This window comes from Pygocentrus nattereri, chromosome 23, assembly GCF_015220715.1.
Source record: "Pygocentrus nattereri isolate fPygNat1 chromosome 23, fPygNat1.pri, whole genome shotgun sequence".
Lineage (NCBI taxonomy): Eukaryota > Metazoa > Chordata > Actinopteri > Characiformes > Serrasalmidae > Pygocentrus > Pygocentrus nattereri.
The window spans coordinates 24,333,509-24,353,521 of record NC_051233.1 but is presented as its reverse complement, the minus strand read 5'-3'; the positions used below and the strand labels follow the sequence as shown (position 1 = coordinate 24,353,521).

General features: G+C 39.7%; 1 protein-coding gene across 3 annotated transcripts in view; it reads left to right on the top strand.

Moving 5' to 3' along the window:
* tmem132e (transmembrane protein 132E) overlaps nt 1–20,013 on the top strand; it is a 412,424-nt gene that overhangs the window by 352,351 nt on the left and 40,060 nt on the right. For all 3 annotated transcript variants that reach the window (XM_017699485.2, XM_017699490.2, XM_017699475.2), the window contains exons 4-5: nt 2,596–2,788; nt 19,048–19,191. In XM_017699485.2, coding sequence (XP_017554974.1) covers nt 2,596–2,788; nt 19,048–19,191 — 337 coding nt within the window. The remainder of the gene's footprint in view (nt 1–2,595; nt 2,789–19,047; nt 19,192–20,013) is intronic.

Genomic DNA, 20,013 nt, shown 5'->3' with positions numbered 1-20,013 from the left:
TGCAGTTGTTATCGCTAAATAGTGCTTTATGTGGTTTAACGTTCCACAATGCAGTCAGAATTTGCTTTTGCATGACCGTTTTAACCTCCTCTTATCCTTTAGAATTACACAGGCTGATTTTGTTACTGTGCCTTAAAGACTAATATATGTAAATGACCTCAGCTCTGATTAGCTGCTTCCTCCTCTGCCTCATTCAGAAAGCAGGCAGGGCTTGAAACACTCCTTAGAACTTCAACAGGAATGGGCGGAGCTAAACTGCTGTAGGTCTAATAGGTGGATATATGTAAACATGTTGGTTCTCTTGACATCATATAAACAACTAATTCAAAACAAGCTTATTTTCCTGGCCTCAACTTTATGGGCTGTGAAGTTAATGGCTTTTTGAAACTTCAGGGTTCAGACGCTGCATGAATTCTTATTATATAAAGTGGAGTTTTCCATAATGTGGGCCCTTTAATATCCCATCTATTACATTTTTTCAGAGTTGGTCTGGCACAATAACTTTTTTCAGTATTGCATTTTTATGCAGTTGTATTTTGTGTTGTTCCACCCCTTTCAGTGTATTACGTCTTAGAAATATGTTTCTTTTTATCTTGATTTTTAATGCTGCCTTAAACAGATGGAGCTGTTCACATCTAAAGAATAGATCTGTCTGAAGGTTTTGTTACAGTAGCGTAGCACACCTGGATAATATATTGTCTATTGTAAGTCTGCCAGCTGTAAGTTACGGTGTCTCTGGCCTTGATTGACACTGTTATTGATGAAAGCCATTCTCTCTAACCCACTTGTGGAATCTACAACATTGCCTCCGCTGCCATAGTCCTTCTGTCAACCTGTTCATAAACTAATATCCCTTCTTCAAATGTGAATCCCTGCCCCAATGTGAGGGGACATCACTTCTGGCCTGCTGCAAACCCCCTTGTAGTAGTCGTCTAGTATCTGCTGCCTTAATGTGTGCAGCCGGCACAGCTCAGATAAAGCAAATAATGCTCGATGTGTGAGCCTACGATGCCCAGACAGAGCTCATTTAGCCTGTCACTATCCATTATAGAGTTTACAGCCAAGGCCTTCAAAAAGAAACAAGTCGAGTCGGCACTGCTGCATGGCTGCCCACGGTGTTTTCGCACTGGTTATGTGCTTTGAACTCTTTGTGCTTGCATGGAACTTGCAATCGGTCTTTATTTCTTGTAATGTATAGGGATTAAAGAGATTCATAAAGCCCCAGGGAACCTAAATCCATGAGCCTTTTCTAATTAGGTTATATAATGTGCGTCTACACAGTAGGTCCTATGAACTTCTCCAGGATTTCTCCCCAGTTGCTACAAATTGGATGGTCCTAAATTTGGATAAAAGTTGTGTAAGCTTTATCTTCACCAATCACAAGGCTGTCACATGTCTCCACTTCAGTTTGTATCGAAACTGTGTTCCCCACAGTATCAGTCTCTCCCAGTTTGAGAAACTTCACTAACAAACAAAAGTTAACCTAGCAAGCAGACACTACTGCGATAATTCCATCAGCACTGCTGAACACGGGTTACCCAGTGGCAGAGCTTCTGTCTGATTCTCTATATATGGTGTATATATAAGGTTCATATATGTAGAATTGAACAGTCCTAACCTAGAGATCGCAAGACTGATTATACTGTGTTAACCAACTGTCCCAACAGTAAATTTAATAAGAACACCTGCTGTGCTCCGTGTTGTTATTGTTATGTAAGGTTGACATATATCTGGGCCATGTTTCAGTTTGGCTTACCTGGAGTGGTATTATTAACTTGGATCAAGAGTGGGTGGTTGCTGTAATTGGCTGCACCCAGTGCTCCCTCAATAATAGTATTCCTTTGTAAACATGATGTGAATGTAATAAAAAAAAAAAAAAGCCTGCTAACACCTGCACGCTGTATTTTTACTGACTGACGTATATCTAGGTGATGTTTTAGTTTGTGCTATCTGTGTAAATTACACAGATGCTTAATTCATTTCGAACTGGCCTCTTACAAATTATGTTACATGTCCTCCTCTGGTAGCCCAATAAGGACTCTTTGTAGAAGCTGGAACATCATTAGGGGAACCTCTTAGCTCAGAATATGAAACAATCTGTAAATAAGTGGCCATTTATTGAATTAATTGTATGGTAGTTGTGTGATAACCTGTGTTACAGTGCAAGTCTGTTTATACTGATGGTTTAAACTTTGTCCATTGTATTGCATATCAATATCTTAGTCATGTTGCCTTTTCATAGAATTCTTATATAACCGTTGAGCCACATTTGTGTCTCAAATTTCATCTCATCTATTTTTGCCTCATCTATTCCAAAATAACAGATGGGTTGGGCCCAGTTCTCATAATTGGTTCGTTCGCTGATTGTTTCAATATATAATGCCTAATACATGACAGAACATCTGTCTGTGCTGGTGGCCGGCCCATTAAACCATTTAATGATCAAATACATACCTGACCCTAATTAGAGTCTTCTAAATGAGCATAATAGCTAAATTTGGTGGCTAATTCCAGCATATTTTCTCACTAAATGCTGATATAAATGATCACATCCGCCGTTTCACATTCTCATAATTGCTTTCTATTTCCTTCTAGGGATGTGGCCGCCAACATTGAAGTCATGCAGCTGGATTTTGAGATGGAGAACTTTACCAGTCAATCAGTGACTAGAAGAATCAACTGGAACATTGATTATCGGGGCCAAAACCCACCCCCAGACTCAGACAAGGTGGTGACAGAGTTGACGGTGGTTCAGAAGGATATTCAGGCTATCATACCCCTGTCTATGGTGAGTAAAACCTCCCTTATAACCTGGTTATAATCAAAGGTATAGTTCAGTCATAAAAGCTGATGTAGTTAATGAAAGTCATCAATCAGCAGTTGGCATTAGACAAACTGACTCGTGGCAGAAGTCATGGTTAGACTTGTTTGATCGAGATATGCCTTTAAATTGGAATTTTGAAGGAAGTAAAACTCTTAAATGAGTAAGAAAGAAGGGCTCTTACATTTTCAGTGACATATCAGCAGAAAATAATGGTTAGTTTAGATTTGAGGGCGGTTGTGCTGCAGGTAAAACTAATCTCTAAGTTGCCTACAACATCGTTCCTGCCCTGTTTAACCCCTGGTTATAATGCCTCATCATGACCTACTACTCCGGTCATCTTAATGGATGTTGGTCAGTCACATGGGTGAGTTTCTTATTCATTTTGTGTAATTAATGTTGCTGAAGGCAAGAACTTCAATTACAGCTCTGTCAGAAGAACACATATGCACAAGGGATGTATTGCACAGATAGACCTCAGGCCTATAACCTTGTGAAACCAATTGCATGATATTAGTCTACTATACATGAAGAAGAGGCGTCCATTGATTTTGCTGATATTGGCCATTATCCTTGCATTGGTCCCCATTCTGCAGCTAGTTCACCATGTGGTGTCTCATATGAGAGATTATTGAATGAAACGGTTCTGCGTTGTGAGTCATTTTGCAGGTAATAGGTCCAGGCTGAGAAGCCTACAGAGGGCATATCAATTCTCTGTGTGGTTACCCATCTGCTGTATGCTAGCTCGCTAGCTAGAGAAGTGAGAGACTTCATTATTCACCCTTTAGAATTCATCTGGCTGTCAAATTTATGGTGAGCTCCATAGTGCTAGGCTCTATATTTGAGCCATCGCTTGGTTGAGTGCACTAGTGGTCAGTTAACAATTAATAACTTGCCCATGGTGTCCAGTACACAAACAACAAAGCGAGTGTTTACCCAAAAATGCTTTATCCAAAAGGAATAATGTGGCTAAGAATGAAAGAAATATAGTTGGGATTGGTGTATATGTCGCTGAAAACAGTAGTTCAGTGAGAAATCAAATCTGCTTGCCGTGAAGGTGGGACATTTGCTTTGTTGGTGTTTTACTGGAGCTATGAAGGTAATGTAACTAGTAATGTAAAAATGGAAAAAATAAGGACAAAATTCAGGCTTTAATCAGGCTGCTATTATATGTTTTTTCATCATGGTAATGCACGGCTGCTATTATATGTCTTTTTGTCGCGGTAACACATACCCGCTCTTATACATCTTTTTGTTGCAATAACGCACGGCCACAATTCTATGTCTTTTTTGCGGTAACACACAACCATTATTATACGTCCTTTTGTCGCGGTAACCCACGGCTGATATTATATGTCTGTTTGTTGTGGTAACACACGGCTTCTATTATATGTCTTTTTATCGCAGTAACATATGCCCGCTAATATACGTCTTTTTGTCACGGTAACGCACGGCTGCTATTATATGTCTTTTTCTCACAGTTACACACGGCTTCTATTATATTTCTTTTTGTCACGGTAACACATGCCCGCAATTATACTTTATATTTGTCTGTTTGTCACGGTAATGCATGGCTTCTATTATATGTCTTTTTGTCACGGTAATGCACAGCTGCTATTATTTGTCTTTTTGTCATGGTAACGCACAGCTGCTATTATATGTCTGTTTGTCACGGTAACGCACAGCTGCTCCTATATGTCTTTTTGTCATGGTAACGCACAGCTGCTATTATGTCTTGTTGTCATGGTAACGCACAGCTGCTATTATATGTCTTTTTGTCACGGTAACGCACAGCTGCTATTATGTCTTGTTGTCATGGTAACGCACAGCTGCTATTATATGTCTTTTTGTCATGGTAACGCACAGCTGCTATTATGTCTTGTTGTCATGGTAACGCACAGCTGCTATTATATGTCTGTTTGTCATGGTAACGCACAGCTGCTATTATATGTCTGTTTGTCACAGTAACGCACGGCTGCTATTATGTCTTGTTGTCATGGTAACGCACAGCTGCTATTATATGTCTTTTTGTCACGGTAACGCACAGCTGCTATTATGTCTTGTTGTCATGGTAACGCACAGCTGCTATTATATGTCTTTTTGTCATGGTAACGCACAGCTGCTATTATGTCTTGTTGTCACGGTAACGCACAGCTGCTGTTATATGTCTTTTTGTCATGGTAACGCACGGCTGCTATTATGTCTTGTTGTCATGGTAACGCACAGCTGCTATTATATGTCTGTTTGTCATGGTAACGCACAGCTGCTATTATATGTCTGTTTGTCACGGTAACGCACAGCTGCTATTATATGTCTTTTTGTCATGGTAACGCACAGCTGCTATTATGTCTTGTTGTCATGGTAACGCACAGCTGCTATTATATGTCTGTTTGTCATGGTAACGCACAGCTGCTATTATATGTCTGTTTGTCACGGTAACGCACAGCTGCTATTATATGTCTTTTTGTCATGGTAACGCACGGCTGCTATTATGTCTTGTTGTCATGGTAACGCACAGCTGCTATTATATGTCTGTTTGTCACAGTAACGCACAGCTGCTATTATATGTCTTTTTGTCATGGTAACGCACGGCTGCTATTATGTCTTGTTGTCATGGTAACGCACAGCTGCTATTATATGTCTGTTTGTCATGGTAACGCACAGCTGCTATTATATGTCTGTTTGTCACAGTAACGCACAGCTGCTATTATATGTCTTTTTGTCATGGTAACGCACGGCTGCTATTATGTCTTGTTGTCATGGTAACGCACAGCTGCTATTATATGTCTGTTTGTCATGGTAATGCACAGCTGTTATTATATGTCTTTTTGTCATGGTAACGCACGGCTGCTTTTATGTCTTGTTGTCATGGTAATGCACAGCTGCTATTATATGTCTGTTTGTCATGGTAATGCACAGCTGTTATTATATGTCTGTTTGTCATGGTAACGCACAGCTGCTATTATATGTCTTTTTGTCATGGTAACGCACGGCTGCTATTATGTCTTGTTGTCATGGTAACGCACAGCTGCTATTATATGTCTGTTTGTCATGGTAATGCACAGCTGTTATTATATGTCTTTTTGTCATGGTAACGCACGGCTGCTTTTATGTCTTGTTGTCATGGTAACGCACAGCTGCTATTATATGTCTGTTTGTCATGGTAACGCACAGCTGCTATTATATGTCTGTTTGTCACGGTAACGCACAGCTGCTATTATAGGTCTTTTTGTCGCAGTACCACACGGCCATCATTATGACATTGTCAAGATATCACTTTTTGCATATAATAATGTAAACAGTGCTATGTTGAACATGTCATAACATAGCACTGTTTCATGAAAAAAAAACTTTGTTTAGAAGTACTTCACCAATTTACCACTGAGTCTTATATAACACCAATCCCACAGCAGACCTCCTACTATGTTGAGGGTGAAACTCAAATAACTTCCTGCTGTCTACATAGTGCACTATGTAGGATTTTAAATTCTGGGTCCTGCACCCCAACAGTACATAATATAGCTAAATATAGTCACTCTCGATTCAGCCACATTCACACTTGGCAAATAGTGCCCTACTTGGCGGTAGAAGCTAGAATTGCAAAGCTTACATAACACACTATTTAGGTATTACGGCGCCATTTGGGATTCAGCCTGGGTCTGACACTGCTACACATTTAAAGTATGTAAGCCATTCAAGTGACATTCTTAAGACGTTTATGCTGCAGTTTACAGAGAATCATAACATTAGGTTTTAATTCAAGTGTGTGACATTGATGGTGGAGTTGTGTAGCATGTTTGCCATCTTTTAGCCTGTTAGCAAGATGACCAGCCTAGTTCTAGTCAAGAAAATAAGTTGCCAGCCCCTCCATTTAAACCAAACTGGTTTCTTACTTCATCAGTACACTTGCCAGCAGTAATAGAGTCAAAGGTTATTCCATTATTTGCACAAGGATTTTTGTTGGTGCAGTAAAGTATTCAGTTGTTGTGAAGCAGCCATGAGTGGTATGTTGTGTATTTTACAATGGCTTTGAATGCAGCTCAGCCAGTCAGATTTCACGACTGGAAGAGTCCAGTGTATTATTGTAGTATTGTAGTACTGTATTGTAGTATGGTAGTACAAGTTGAGTTGTTTCACTTCAATACCTCCTTTCTTTCCAGTCCAGGCATGATTTTGTTGTAATGAGAAGAATACCCAGGCTCCCTTAAACTGGCTCAAGTAATTAAATACCAAAAACCACCACAGAGCTTAAGCCAAGTCATCATTTTTGCAAGGTGCTGTTGGCTTTCAGCTGCTGTTGCTACCTGACAGTTACTCTCACATACAGTCAACGGCAAATTGAAAAGCCTGACACATGGCCTAACACCACACAGGTCCTCGGGGGTGTAGGTGTTCAATAGCTGGAACGAAGTTAATATATGGGAAATGGAGGGCTTTGTGGACGGCTGTGTGTGTTAGCAGAGCCTCCTGTAAATTGTCTGAAGCCTCATGAGGTCTAGTCTCTTTCTCATCGGGGGGATTTGTGAGCAGGAAGCAATCAGAGAGGTCTGCGTAAGAGGCGTTTAGAGACCACAACAAAGGCCGAGCTCATACACAGCATGCCAGACGCTCCGAATGAGAGATGGAGAAAATGCCAATCCCAGCACACACACTCGCTGACAACATGCTAAACATGCTTTGTAATCTCACATGCTCAAACGCCCCATATGAATACGATAATCTCACGCTCGTACAACAGAGACACAAACAGACACTGGAATTAGTGGAGTATCAACCCGTTACATGGGATCGATATCACCACCAGCTGATCCACGACTCATGTTGTTGCTTAGACACAGTCGCTCCAAAATGTGATCAAGTTTCACCACCAATTCAAACTGTGTGTTTTTGTTAATGGAACTGAATGTTCTGCTTACAGCTAATGATTATGAATGATCTCACTGCTGGCAAACTTCTTTGTTTATATATGGAGATAAAGTATGAAGAGGAAACAAGTAGTTTTTGTGGCTAAGAAATCAAATGAATTGTGAGTTTTTTGGGATTTTGAGATAATAATGTGCTAATAAAGACGTCTAGAGTTAAGCCCAATCCCATTTCACCCCTTGCCCCTAACACTTAGCCCTACCCCTCCGTTTTGCTCGTTCACATCTAGAGGTAGGGTTGTCCTGATTGCTGTTGAGATGGAGGGGTAAGCTGAAGTGTTAGGGCTACATGGCCCTTCAAACGGAGATTTTTCAGAGGCGCACTACAAACAGAGTGTTAAGAGAAAATTCCCAGAATGCCCTGTGAGATCACCACAGCTGGAGGCGTCATATTGGAAATGGCCAGAAAACCTCGTCGCATCTGTTTACGTAAAAGTCGCTGATGCCAAATGATGATGTATCCAGTTCTTGAAAAGTTGTCCCATTTCATAGAGGGAAGATTTCAACCACTACCCCTTGTAACTCAGTATCAAGGGGGAGGGTTACACTCGGAAATAAGGGGTAGGGGTAAAAATAAGACATGGGATTGGGCCTTAGTCTTCGTAGCCCTAAGACAAATTGGTTGAATATGAAATACTTGTTTATTGTGCCTTGTTTTAAAAAGCCTTTAATACCAACATTTAAAATAGATGCTAAATTTGATGACCACCGTTTCAAGTCAAAACAGCCAGGAGTTATTTCTGAGGAGATCATAAATACATCCACTTAGGATGTAGGGATCAAAAAATGATTAATAGTTAGACAGAAAATGGGACTCCTAACAACCACCTGCAGGGCCTTGTAGACCAAAACTGTCCCCATCAGATAAACAGCTCTGTGTTTACATACCAAGCCGATTGAATACAGTTGAAGACTGGGGTGTTTATATCTCACTCTACTCAGCAATCGGATGGAAAATCTCCATTTACATGCTCACTACAAGTAATCAGAACCAGAATTACACGCATGTGTGGAGTACCACTTAGTGTAGATGTTACCATGGCAACGGGCATCACATGAGTCCAGTCAGAGTGAGACGAACAGCAGTGAGCAGTGTGTGTTTTTAATTACTGTAAAATGATGTCAGACTCAGGAAAATGTACTTCATATGTACATATTTATGAAGAGGAAGACGTCGTTTTCTGAGACACATAAGCTGCGCGCCCTTTTCCGCGCGCCGTTAAAGATCAAAACATAAACTTCGTCCCCTGTGCAGACCAGTTTTTCTGCTCCTGCCATGTTGAACATTGTAAACTTTCACTATGACATGAACGTAAACAAAGAAGCAGCTGGTGTGAACAATAGACTGTCCAGACCTCAACATCAACGTTTTTGGGATTACTTGGATCTTACTTGGATCTTGGATCTCAACAACGTTTTTGGGATTACTTGGATCTTAAAAAGCAGAAAATGCAAGCAATTTCTCACACTGAACTTTGGATCCCTGCAGATTTCTTTGAAGAACTGAAAGCAAGTCTCCCAAAATATTGGGAGCTATAATAAACAGGGTAAAGGGTGGACACACTAAATACTGGAAAAAATAGATTTAGTTCTTGGGTGTATTGTTTTGTGCTGCGTGTACTTTTTTCACTCATACTGAAAATGAATAACTTGTACTTAATGTCCTGTACTCTGTACTTACTGGTGCCCCAATTTCAGGTATCAGAACCAATGTTGGGAGTGAGAAAGTAATATTGATGCATCTCAAACTAAAATACACACAGTCATGTAATAACCTCCCTGACACAAACACGCTCTTACAAATATCCACCGAAATCTCTTGACAGAAAAGCGTAGCCAAGCAGATTCCACTCTGCGAGTCAGGTGTAGAAGGAAGCACTGAGGGGAATTTACAGTGTGTGCGTGTGTGTGTAGATGTGTGTGCGACACACAGGAGGACAGTGTTAAATCAGGCAGGGTTATCATTTCAGCATGGCAGCCTCAGCCAGTTCCCTTGGCAAACACAGTCTGGCTGCAATTAGCATGCTGCAGCACAAAGCTGCTCACAGTCTCCTTATTAAAGCGGTTAACCCTTACTGGGAAGGACGATGACGGTGAGAAACCCGCGAGCTGCACTGATCTCAGGCCAGTTTTTGAACCTTTTGCTATGTAGTCTCTCAGACTGGGCTTTGGCTAAATCTTGGGCCTCAGAGTGATTCAGTTTGATTTTTAAGAAAACAGTTCATTTTAGAATGATGTCTCAAATTCTGCGTCCATTTGTTTGGATTTACTTACAATTTTTACAGTCGGTTTAATTACAGCTCTTTAGATTCACAATTCAGTGCACACAAAGTTTCAAATTTCAGTTGAGGTACACATGTGCAGGAAATTATTCCATTCAATTATCAATTATGATTCTTAGGAAAGTCTTAGATGTCACCTCAATTAGATGGGATTATTTTGTTATTCAGAATTATTTTTTAAAATGCACTGCCTGGCCAAACAAATGTTTTGGGGAGCTTGAAAATATCACAAAATATGTTATTCAATAATAACCTGCACAGTGCAGATTAAAAGACTGTAAGCTTGACAGCAGAATATGTTTTCAATATTTAGATAAATAGATAATACTTTATTGATCAAGTAGGAAATTTAGCAGACGCATAACACTGTACAGTAAAAGTAATAAGGGGGTAGACGTATAACAAGAAGAATAAATATAACAGATCCTATCTACAGGCGCATATACAAATAGAAAAAAATACAACAACCTGTAATAATATCTATAACCTAAGATGAAAGACGCAGTGCAAAAAGACTGTATGAGGAGGTACAGGTAATGGCATATAATGACCACACTGAATGAATAAATATCTGCAGATGTTGGTACAAAATAAAGTGTCTAGTGTCCAGATGTGCAAGATGCACAATAAGGTATGCAAGGTAAGTAAGTAAGGGAAAGTAAAAATGTAAATAAAATGTGGCTTATGGGCTCCTTAAAGTTTTGTTGGGAACAGCAAGAAGTTATTAAATGATAGACGGCATTCTGTTATTACTTATTTATAGAACATCCTTTCATTCTTTCTTAATGTTGTACAGCTTCCATGGTCATTAAGGAATCCTCTACAGCTCTGTTCATCATTCTGAACACATCTAACACTCATTTGTTTTATACAGCTTCCTTCAAATTAGTAGCATCATTATACAATCATTTCCTGTACTTATCCGCAGCATTTTTTATTTTATTGAACACAATGATCTCAGACTGAAATATTCCTGAAAATAGCCCAAGAAATGTATTGTTTACCAAAATAAATGTGTGCATGCATTATTAAACGTTATAGTTGATTAGAATCAAGCGTGATATTCTGAAATTCCTAGTAAGGACTGATGAAATGTCAGTATGAAATCAGATACTACCCACCTAGATGCTTCTGCACGGGGGCGTATTTTGGCCAGGCCATACTGACCGCCGCAGTACTGGAGCATGAACCAGTTGCACCAGCTGTATATTTGCTCAAGTGTAGACCACTTGTACCATAGGCGTTTACTAAGTTCAGGTGTGGTTGGATAGTGTAGTGGGTAACACCTCTGCCTTCTACGCTGTAGACTGGGGTTCAATCCCCACCTGGGCAAACACCCTACACTATACCAATAAGAGTCCTTGGGCAAGACTCCTAACACCGCCTTGGCCTACCTATGTAAAATGATCAAATTGTAAGTCGCTCTGGACAAGAGCGTCAGCCAAATGCCGTAAATGTAAGTTCAGGTTTATGCATTACTAGGTCAAAATGGGTCTCACCACACAAAGTAGTTATACTGTTGACCTTAGTTGTCAATAAATATTTCACTGATGTCAGAACAATTTTTTCAGTTTTTGACATCATTTGAAAATGCCTGTTGGCCTTTACATTGGCTGTGTTTAAATGCAAAAATATTTTCCAGTCAGATTGAATACATTCCGATTATACATTAAGACAGGTGTTTATACTCACTCTACTCAACAATCTGATGAAAATATCCGTTTACATGGACCCTACAGGTAAGCCGATCCAAAATTACATGCATACATAGAGTACCACTTCGTGTAGACGTTACCACGACAACAAGAATTACATGAGTCCAGTCAACGTGAGATGAGCAGCAGTGAGCAGTGCTTGTGTTTTTAAGTGCTTTAAAATTATGGCAGACTCAGGAAAACGTACTTCACATGAAATTATTAAAGAAGGGTGAGAGGAAGCCGTCATGTTCTGAGACAGATAAGCCGAATGCCAGTCCTACCGCCGTCTTTTAAAGTTCAGAGCATAAGCTTCGTCTTCTCTGCAGTTTCTGCTCCCACCATGTTGATTGTTATAACCTTTCACTATGACGCAAAGGCACATGCGTTGAACATACTTAAACTTTCAGACTGGAAATGTAATCGAATACAGGCCTTCACATGATTATTATTCTTCTATTTAACGGATTATTTATAAGATTACCCACATCGCTCAATATGATAGAAGTTGTATTCCGAATAGCCTCAATTGGACTAGTCAGTTCTGATTGAGGTGTTTACATGGACGTATTGTATTCCGATTGGGCTATTAGTCTGATTATTACCAGATTATTAGGCTGTATGTAAACGTGGCTATTGTTTGTTAATATCATGATAAATGGACCAAAAGAAGTGGCCAAAAATGATGGACTTACATTAAAAGTAAAGTAAAAAAAAGTAAAAGTAAAGTCTGACTTGGATTGAAAAGTATATTTTTTACTTTTCCTGTAAAGCTGTCATTTTGGAGATACAAAGTTTTGTTCTGACAGCAGTGATTAGGATAAATAGGGTGTTTATTTCCATGGAATTTTTTTTTTTCACAAACTGCCATCATGTTTCCATGGTAGCACATTTACAGCTTGGTTCTGAGCATGTTATGTTAAAGCGATATGCGTGTTAATTAGTAGTTGCTAGTTAAGACATGGCTTAATGATTTGTGTTGTAAATAGACTGAAACTAACTAAAGACTTAGTAAAGACTTTACCAACTTCAGTATAGACTAAGTGCATCTCAGCCTGGTTCTTTTATACTTCACCTTATCTATGTACTTCACTGCCAAGGCAGGTGGACTGTCTTGTCCTTTCTGACACCAGGACTTTCTGCTGTCCTGTTGTTAGACATCACAAAGCAAACACATAATAAAACTAGAATGAACATCTCCAGTGCTCCAACGGCCTTTTGACCTTAGCCCTGTACAACAAAAATAGAAAATAAAACCTATCTGTGTGTCCTAGCTGCCTCCACCACTGTGGGATGGGCTGTATGTCTTATTTTCTTATTTCAGGGGAAATCCAGATACAGGTCAGCTTTGCTTTGACCGACTTTGTGTAGGGCATGTGGTGGTCTGTCAAAGCTATTTGCAGTGTTATTTATAGTGAAGGCTATTTATATTCGCCATAATGTGTGATTTATTACACTGCAGACTCTCACTATCACTGCAAATCCATATTTACGTTCAACACATCTGAGCGTGGATGATCTGTGTCACCTCACTGGGGACAGTAGGTTATGTAGCTGTCTAATGTCAAAATAAGTATTCCCTAAAAGCACTGACTGTGACAGCATCTACTCACCTGTTTCTTCTGAAATCACTGGTATTAATAGGGAGTTGCTGCAGTTTCAGCCTGTACTCTTTTGGGAAGGCTTTACACTAGATGTTGGAACATTGCTGTGAGGATTTGAATGCATTCAGCCACAAGAGCATCAGTGAGGTCAGGTACTGATGTCGGATGATTCTTTCTGGATCACAAATGACAAGGTTTTGGATGATGCTCCGTCACTCCACAGAACTCAGTTCCTCTGCTGCACAGTACAGTGCTGGAGGGTTTTATACCCCTATAGTCACAAATGGCAATGGGCAATTAACAAGCCCATTCTAAGTTCAAGGGGGTGTATTAGAGCAGACAAAGATGGGGTATTTTCCTGGTCCAGGGTATTTTCCTGGTCCAGAGCTTTCTATTGGTAATGCTTTTCTATGAAGATGATGCAAGCTGTGTGCATGCAGTTGACCTCCTGTACCAGCTGTGAGTGCATTATATAGCAGCTCAATTCACAACTGAGAAAAGTCTGGATATTTTTCTGCTGCTATATTATCTACCATGGACAATCATTTTCCCTGTACTTACACTGTTAGAAATAAAGGTTCTTTGTAGGTACGTTCCTTCAATAAGTTTATCTGAGGTGAAAAGTACGTATTCGTACCTTTTCATAACCTAATGTTTTAAAACAGATCAGTAAAATAAAGCCTGGAGACGAGACAAGGGGTGTGGAGCCAATACAACTTAAAGTATAATTTCAATGGATTATGGTACAATTATGTTCTCTGACTAAAGGTACTGAGAGGTAGCCTTGAGGGTACTACCCCAGTGACAAGAGGGGTACTGCCCCAGTGATAGTTTAGTACTTATATTTATGAGTGTAGAAAAGTAGAGGAAAAAAATTGTTTAAAAAAATAATAAATTCATAGAAAATAAATAGATTCATTACTAGATATTGAATTCAGTGAATAAACATTTGAAATACATGAATTTGAAACTACAACCATACCAACAAAAAAAAAAAGTGTTGGCGTGAGAGAAAGTGTTACTGATGTTGTTCTTATGACATTTTACACCCTCAAGCACTGGAAAAAAACAGTAAAAAAGCACTTACTGTTATAGCTGCTTTCTTTAAGGTGTTTTGGTATCCATGGCGATCAAGCAGAGGTCAGTAAAACTAGTCAAACTAGTTGATAACAAATTCTGGAAAAGTTCTTTCTCTAAAAGGCTGAATTCTATCATTATATAATTATATTGAATTATGTTATATTATTACTATACTATATTATACAATAGTTGTTTTTATTACCACTATATTACACAGCACAGCTATTACTCTACTGTAGTGTACAATACTGTTACTGTTACCACACCATAAAATACAATTACATGTACTACTATATTTTACAATGCTATTACTATAGTTGACCATATTCTACAGTTGTGGCAGATGGAGATCAACTTGAATATCCCTTTGAAATAAGAAGGTACTTTGTTTGGCTATAGTATCTTCTTTTTAACATGCCTCTCTTTTTAACATTTCTATGTAGGTCTGTTTTCTTAAAGTTTGCCAGCCTAGTTTTAGTCATTTTTATGTACTTTGAGTAATCTTAACAAGTGTCCCACTGGGGGGCTTAATTTTTCTTTCTTCAAGTAGTCACTTCTTCCATTAGTTATATTTAAAGGCATTTTCAGACACAGTTTGGTATGAGAAATAGCTCAAATACAATACATAGGATTTAGGTACCAAGAAAATATTGTCAGTGAGGAGCAGGACCGGCCATTGTGAATGAATCCCTCCCCAACCCACCCCAGCAATAATTCTAGACTGGACAGTTGAAGTATTATGTTTTATTGTTTATTGAATGCATTTCAGTCTGCAGTATTAACTAATAACCTTGGCAGAGTGATATGCAGAGGTGTGGAATGTAGCTCAAAGCTTTAATCAAGCCATACTCAACTCAATGAAATATCTTTTAATTAGGCCTAAAGACATACAGGCGAGTACTGAGTATCCTGTAGAATTGCAGTGAAACTTCTTGGTATATCCACCGCTTCTCCGTCAGGGTCGCGGGGGGGTGCTGGAGCCTATCCCAGCAGTCTTCGGGCGAAAGGCAGGATACACCCTGAATGGGTCGCCAGTCCATCGCAGGGCAGACAGACAGACACAGACAGTCACTCACACACTCACACCTAGGGGCAATTTAGCATGTCCAATTGGCCTGACTGCATGTCTTTGGACTGTGGGAGGAAACCGGAGAACCCGGATGAAACCCATACAGATACGGGAAGAACATGCAAACTCCACACAGAGAGGACCCCGGTCACCCAGCAGGGGAATCGAACCCAGGCCCTCCTTGCTGTGAGGTGACAGCGCTACCCACCATGCCACCATGCCGCCCCACTTCTTAGTATATTGAACATCTATCAGCTGAAGTTTGTTAGGCTCTGTTCTTCTCTTCTAGGTTCCTTTTGGTCTAACATAAAATGCTATAGCTAATGAGCAACAGCAAAGCAGTCCAGATAATGAATCAATGAAATGAAAACCTTCAAAAACAAAATCCAAGATGGTTGATGATTAAAATGTGAGTAAATTGTAGATTAATTTCTTCTAGATGTACTTGAGTAGGTACAAAAGTGGCCTCACTTTATATGGTTTCTGTAATAACTGCATAGTTATACATTGATACGTGTAACAATGACGTAATTACCAGTGATATGTTCACTGATCCAGTATAATAAGGCATTGTTTTTAATGATGTAATTACACAAGTATCTTCATAGCTGTAACAGCATATTTTCTCATAACATATGCAATTTGGTGAGGGTAATTGCATTTGTATGAACTGCTGTTTTTCCCCATAAGAAGTTTTGTGATTGTAAAAGGTGTGTAATTACCAATACTATGAAAGTTGTCACACTTCATCTGCATGGAGAATGTTTTCTAATGGCTACTAGTGCACTCAGAATATTCACATAGTGTGTGTAATTAAACTCCTCCCATTACAATCAGAAAAACAGCAGTTTGTACAAGTGTAAATACTCTATTATACATGTAAATACACAAGAGAAAGTGCTATTACAGCTATAAAGATACACTTGTATAATTACATAAATAAAAACTAGAGTTGGCAAAAGTGTATTTATAGAAGTTGTACTCAATCAATTTCTAGCAGTAAATACATCCTCAGTTGTTACGTTATTGTTGCATGAATTGTTCGTGTAACTACAGTTATTAAATATGTAAAGATTTATTGAAACGCTTAATAATTTTGACAATACTACAAATCCACTTACATAAATGAGACTAGTTTCTGCTCAGCCCAATGCCCAACTGTAGTCGGCCTAGTTTTGAAAATGAATGTGGCCTATATTAGGGACTCCCCCGGAGCAGGCCAAAACTTGGAGATACTAAGCCCTGGGCTCCAGCTCCAGATGCAGAGCCCCCCAGTAGAGTTGATCAACTTCACTCCTTTGCAAAAGTGCTTGGATCCTGGCTGTAAATGATTCAGGCAGACTAGGAGCTGTAGAGATACGCAAGAATAATGGTTATGCAGTTCCAGTGGGGGGCATCAAGACTTCAGCCCTAATACTAAGCTAATAAGTCAATGACCATGTTCAGACAGGCAAATATTAAACAGCACTGTTAATTCTCTGAGTGCAGTCTGCAAGCTGAAGGTTTATAACCCCAGAGAAAGACTGTGTCAGAATTTTGGCAATCGTTAGCCATGAGAAATGAGGGAAGTAAAAGGACTAAAGGGGTTTTATGTGGCCGAGGGTGCAAATAGTTAGCCATTGTGAAGAAGTGAAATGTTTGGGAGTGAGCATTTTTTTGTAGCTGTAGTTTATTATTGATGGCACTTGTGGGTAAAAGGATGCAAGTGTAGATTAAACCGTTATAGTGTCGAGATCAAAATTTCACAGCCTTACACAGCCAAGACATGACGAGCATGGCTGAAAACAGGAATAGTGGCCATCTTGGAGCTTAAGTTTTGTCCATATCACTGTTGTCGATTACAAAACCTTATATCTCCATTTCTGTTGTTTTTCAGTTTTTGACCTAATTGGATAGTGTCTGTTGCCCTTTACATTGTGTGTAAATTTCATGATCAGTAAACCAAGAGAAATGACCCAAAATGATATGGACAGAAAGTCTGGTTCCATTGACCTACATTAAAAGTAAAGTAGTTTTTTTCCTTCTTCTGTAAAGTTACCAGTTTGGAGATGCAAAGTTTTATTCCGACAACAGTTTTTATAGACAACGGCTTGTCATGCAGTGTCAGAAACCACCTCAAGTATGTTAGAGATTACCTAACAACTCCATGTTGTTTAAGGCAAGTATGTGCAGTTAGCATGCTGCTAATTGGTAGGGTATTAACTTAGCCTTGTAGCTTGTGTGCAGAACTGAAGAAGCAGGTTTTGGACACCAAACATGTCAGGTTAGAGGGTTTAGATGTTCGAGAGAACAAACAAAATGATGCCCATAGCATCTTGCAATAGTTTTTGACTTGCGCTGCTTTTGGAAACCCAAGCGCAGGTTTAGCCCAACTAAGGCAAAGGAGGAAAAAGTAAAAGTTTACGCGTTACTTTCAACATTCTCCTCAGGGAGCTCCAGAAATTAACAACGCAAGTCATTTTTCTTGAAAACTCGCTCAGTTGTGACCACTTCTGTCTTGTATGCTGCCTGCCGTGAGATTACAATGACTGAATTTAATGAAGTCATGTTGCCTTTTATACTTGCCCTCGGGTAGCACAAGCTGTGGTCACATACTTTCTGCAAATGCGCTGGATTTATTGAGGCGTGGGACCGCGCGCATAAAGTTCTCTCCTATTTTTGTTCCCCGTGCGGAATAATTTACAGTTAGCTGTTGTTGCGTCCCTGCAGCAACAAAAATAATGAATTGATGTGAAAAGGAGGAGCAATCGAGGAGCCAGGGTGCTCCATAATTGGCCTCCGCATTTGCTTTGGAGCTCTAATTGAAAGAGGAGACCTGTTTGAATATGTAGCATAGCGGAACACCATATCAATTTGCGAGTTCAGGTAGCGAGGCAAGGGGTGAATGCGAAATCAAGGCAAATACGCTAACTTGATGATGCTAGCAGCGCTGGAGTAAGTAGTTTGCTAAAGTTTGTCATGCTTGACCAGAACGCCGGCTACCAATTAGCTTTAAGTTATAAGTTCCCATTTATTTGGTACGTCTACTCTCATCGAGTTACTTGCCTTTGTAAATTATATTGCCGCTTTTTCGCCAGGAGAAATGAGGAAAGTAAAGGAGCCGTTGGGGTTTTATGTTGTGTAGCTCACAGTTGTTATTAATAAAAGTTGTTATTAATAGCTGGGTATGAGAAGACTCGCCACTCTTGCAAGTTGCAGGCAGAACATGGTGTATCTGCTCTCATTGAGTTCCTGCCCCTGTCGTAACACATTATGTCCACTCTGTCTATTTATTCGCTTGTGCGAATGAGAAAAATGAGACTTTCCATTTTCATATCCTAATAAGCCTTCAAAATTTATCAGCTGTGTTTTATAAGGTTGAGACATTTCCCTTTCAGACACTGTTACTCATGGCCTCACATTTGACTTTATGAGCCTGATGCAGACTCAGACTTTATAAAACTGTACTGCGCTGTCTCCAGGCTTTTATTCAGTATTCAAACTCCTGCACTGAACTCATGCTAACCTTTTGTGACCATTGTCCCTCTCTCTCCCTCTCTCTCTCCCCCTTACCCTGTCTCTCCCCTCGTCTCCAGGACACTGAGATCATCAATACAGCCATTCTGACTGGACGAACCGTCGCCATCCCAGTCAAGGTTGTTTCCATAGAGATGAGTGGCACAGTCACCGACATTTCCTCCTCTGTGGAGTGCAAGTCGTCCAATGAGGACATTGTCAAGGTATGTTATTTTCATGAGTGACTTACTTTTGCTCACCTGCTAGGGGGGCTATTTCTAGAAACCTCACGTTACATTATTATTGCAGTTCTTGAGCCAAGGCATTCTGTTGCCGTTTGTCCAGATTTGGGATATGCTAAATACCCATACCCACACGTTATCTATGCTACTTCTACTCCTGGGTTGTGGGGGTGCTGGAGCCTATCCCAGTGGTCATTGAGCGAAAGGCAGGAAACATGCCAGTCCATCTGTTTCTGATACATTATACATAAAACTAAAAGTGGAACTTACATTCAGAAACTCACTTCATTTTTTTTCCCATCTTACCTTTCAAGGCTTTCATAATGTCATACATGATTATTGTATGATTGTAGTATTATTGTGGAAGATTTGTGCTTCACTCGTGTTGTTAAAAATTGAACTGAAACTGAATTTTAAATCAAAATTTAATTGAAATTTCAAAAGGATAAACATACTACTTTTTAGTCAAATCTTAAAAGTGTGGAGATTGTGTCTTTTTCCAATCAGCTATATATACGTCTCTGAGATGCTCTGTCAGTTTCACTCAGGTGTCACTGAGTAAGATTTTGACAGCATGCTTTCACCTAAGTACAATTTCTCTGCGCTGCCCCCAGCACTTACCCTCCCACTCTCCTTCTGTTGTCTCCAAGTTCTTTTGAGCCAATGAAAGTAGAGCTATGCTTAAAAGAGCATAAAACAAGCATCAAACGGTCACTTAAAACTGGCTTTGTGTACACTCCCACGGCTGATGCTTTTTGAACCTTCCGGAGGGATCGATGACTTTTTCGTCCGAGACAATCCATC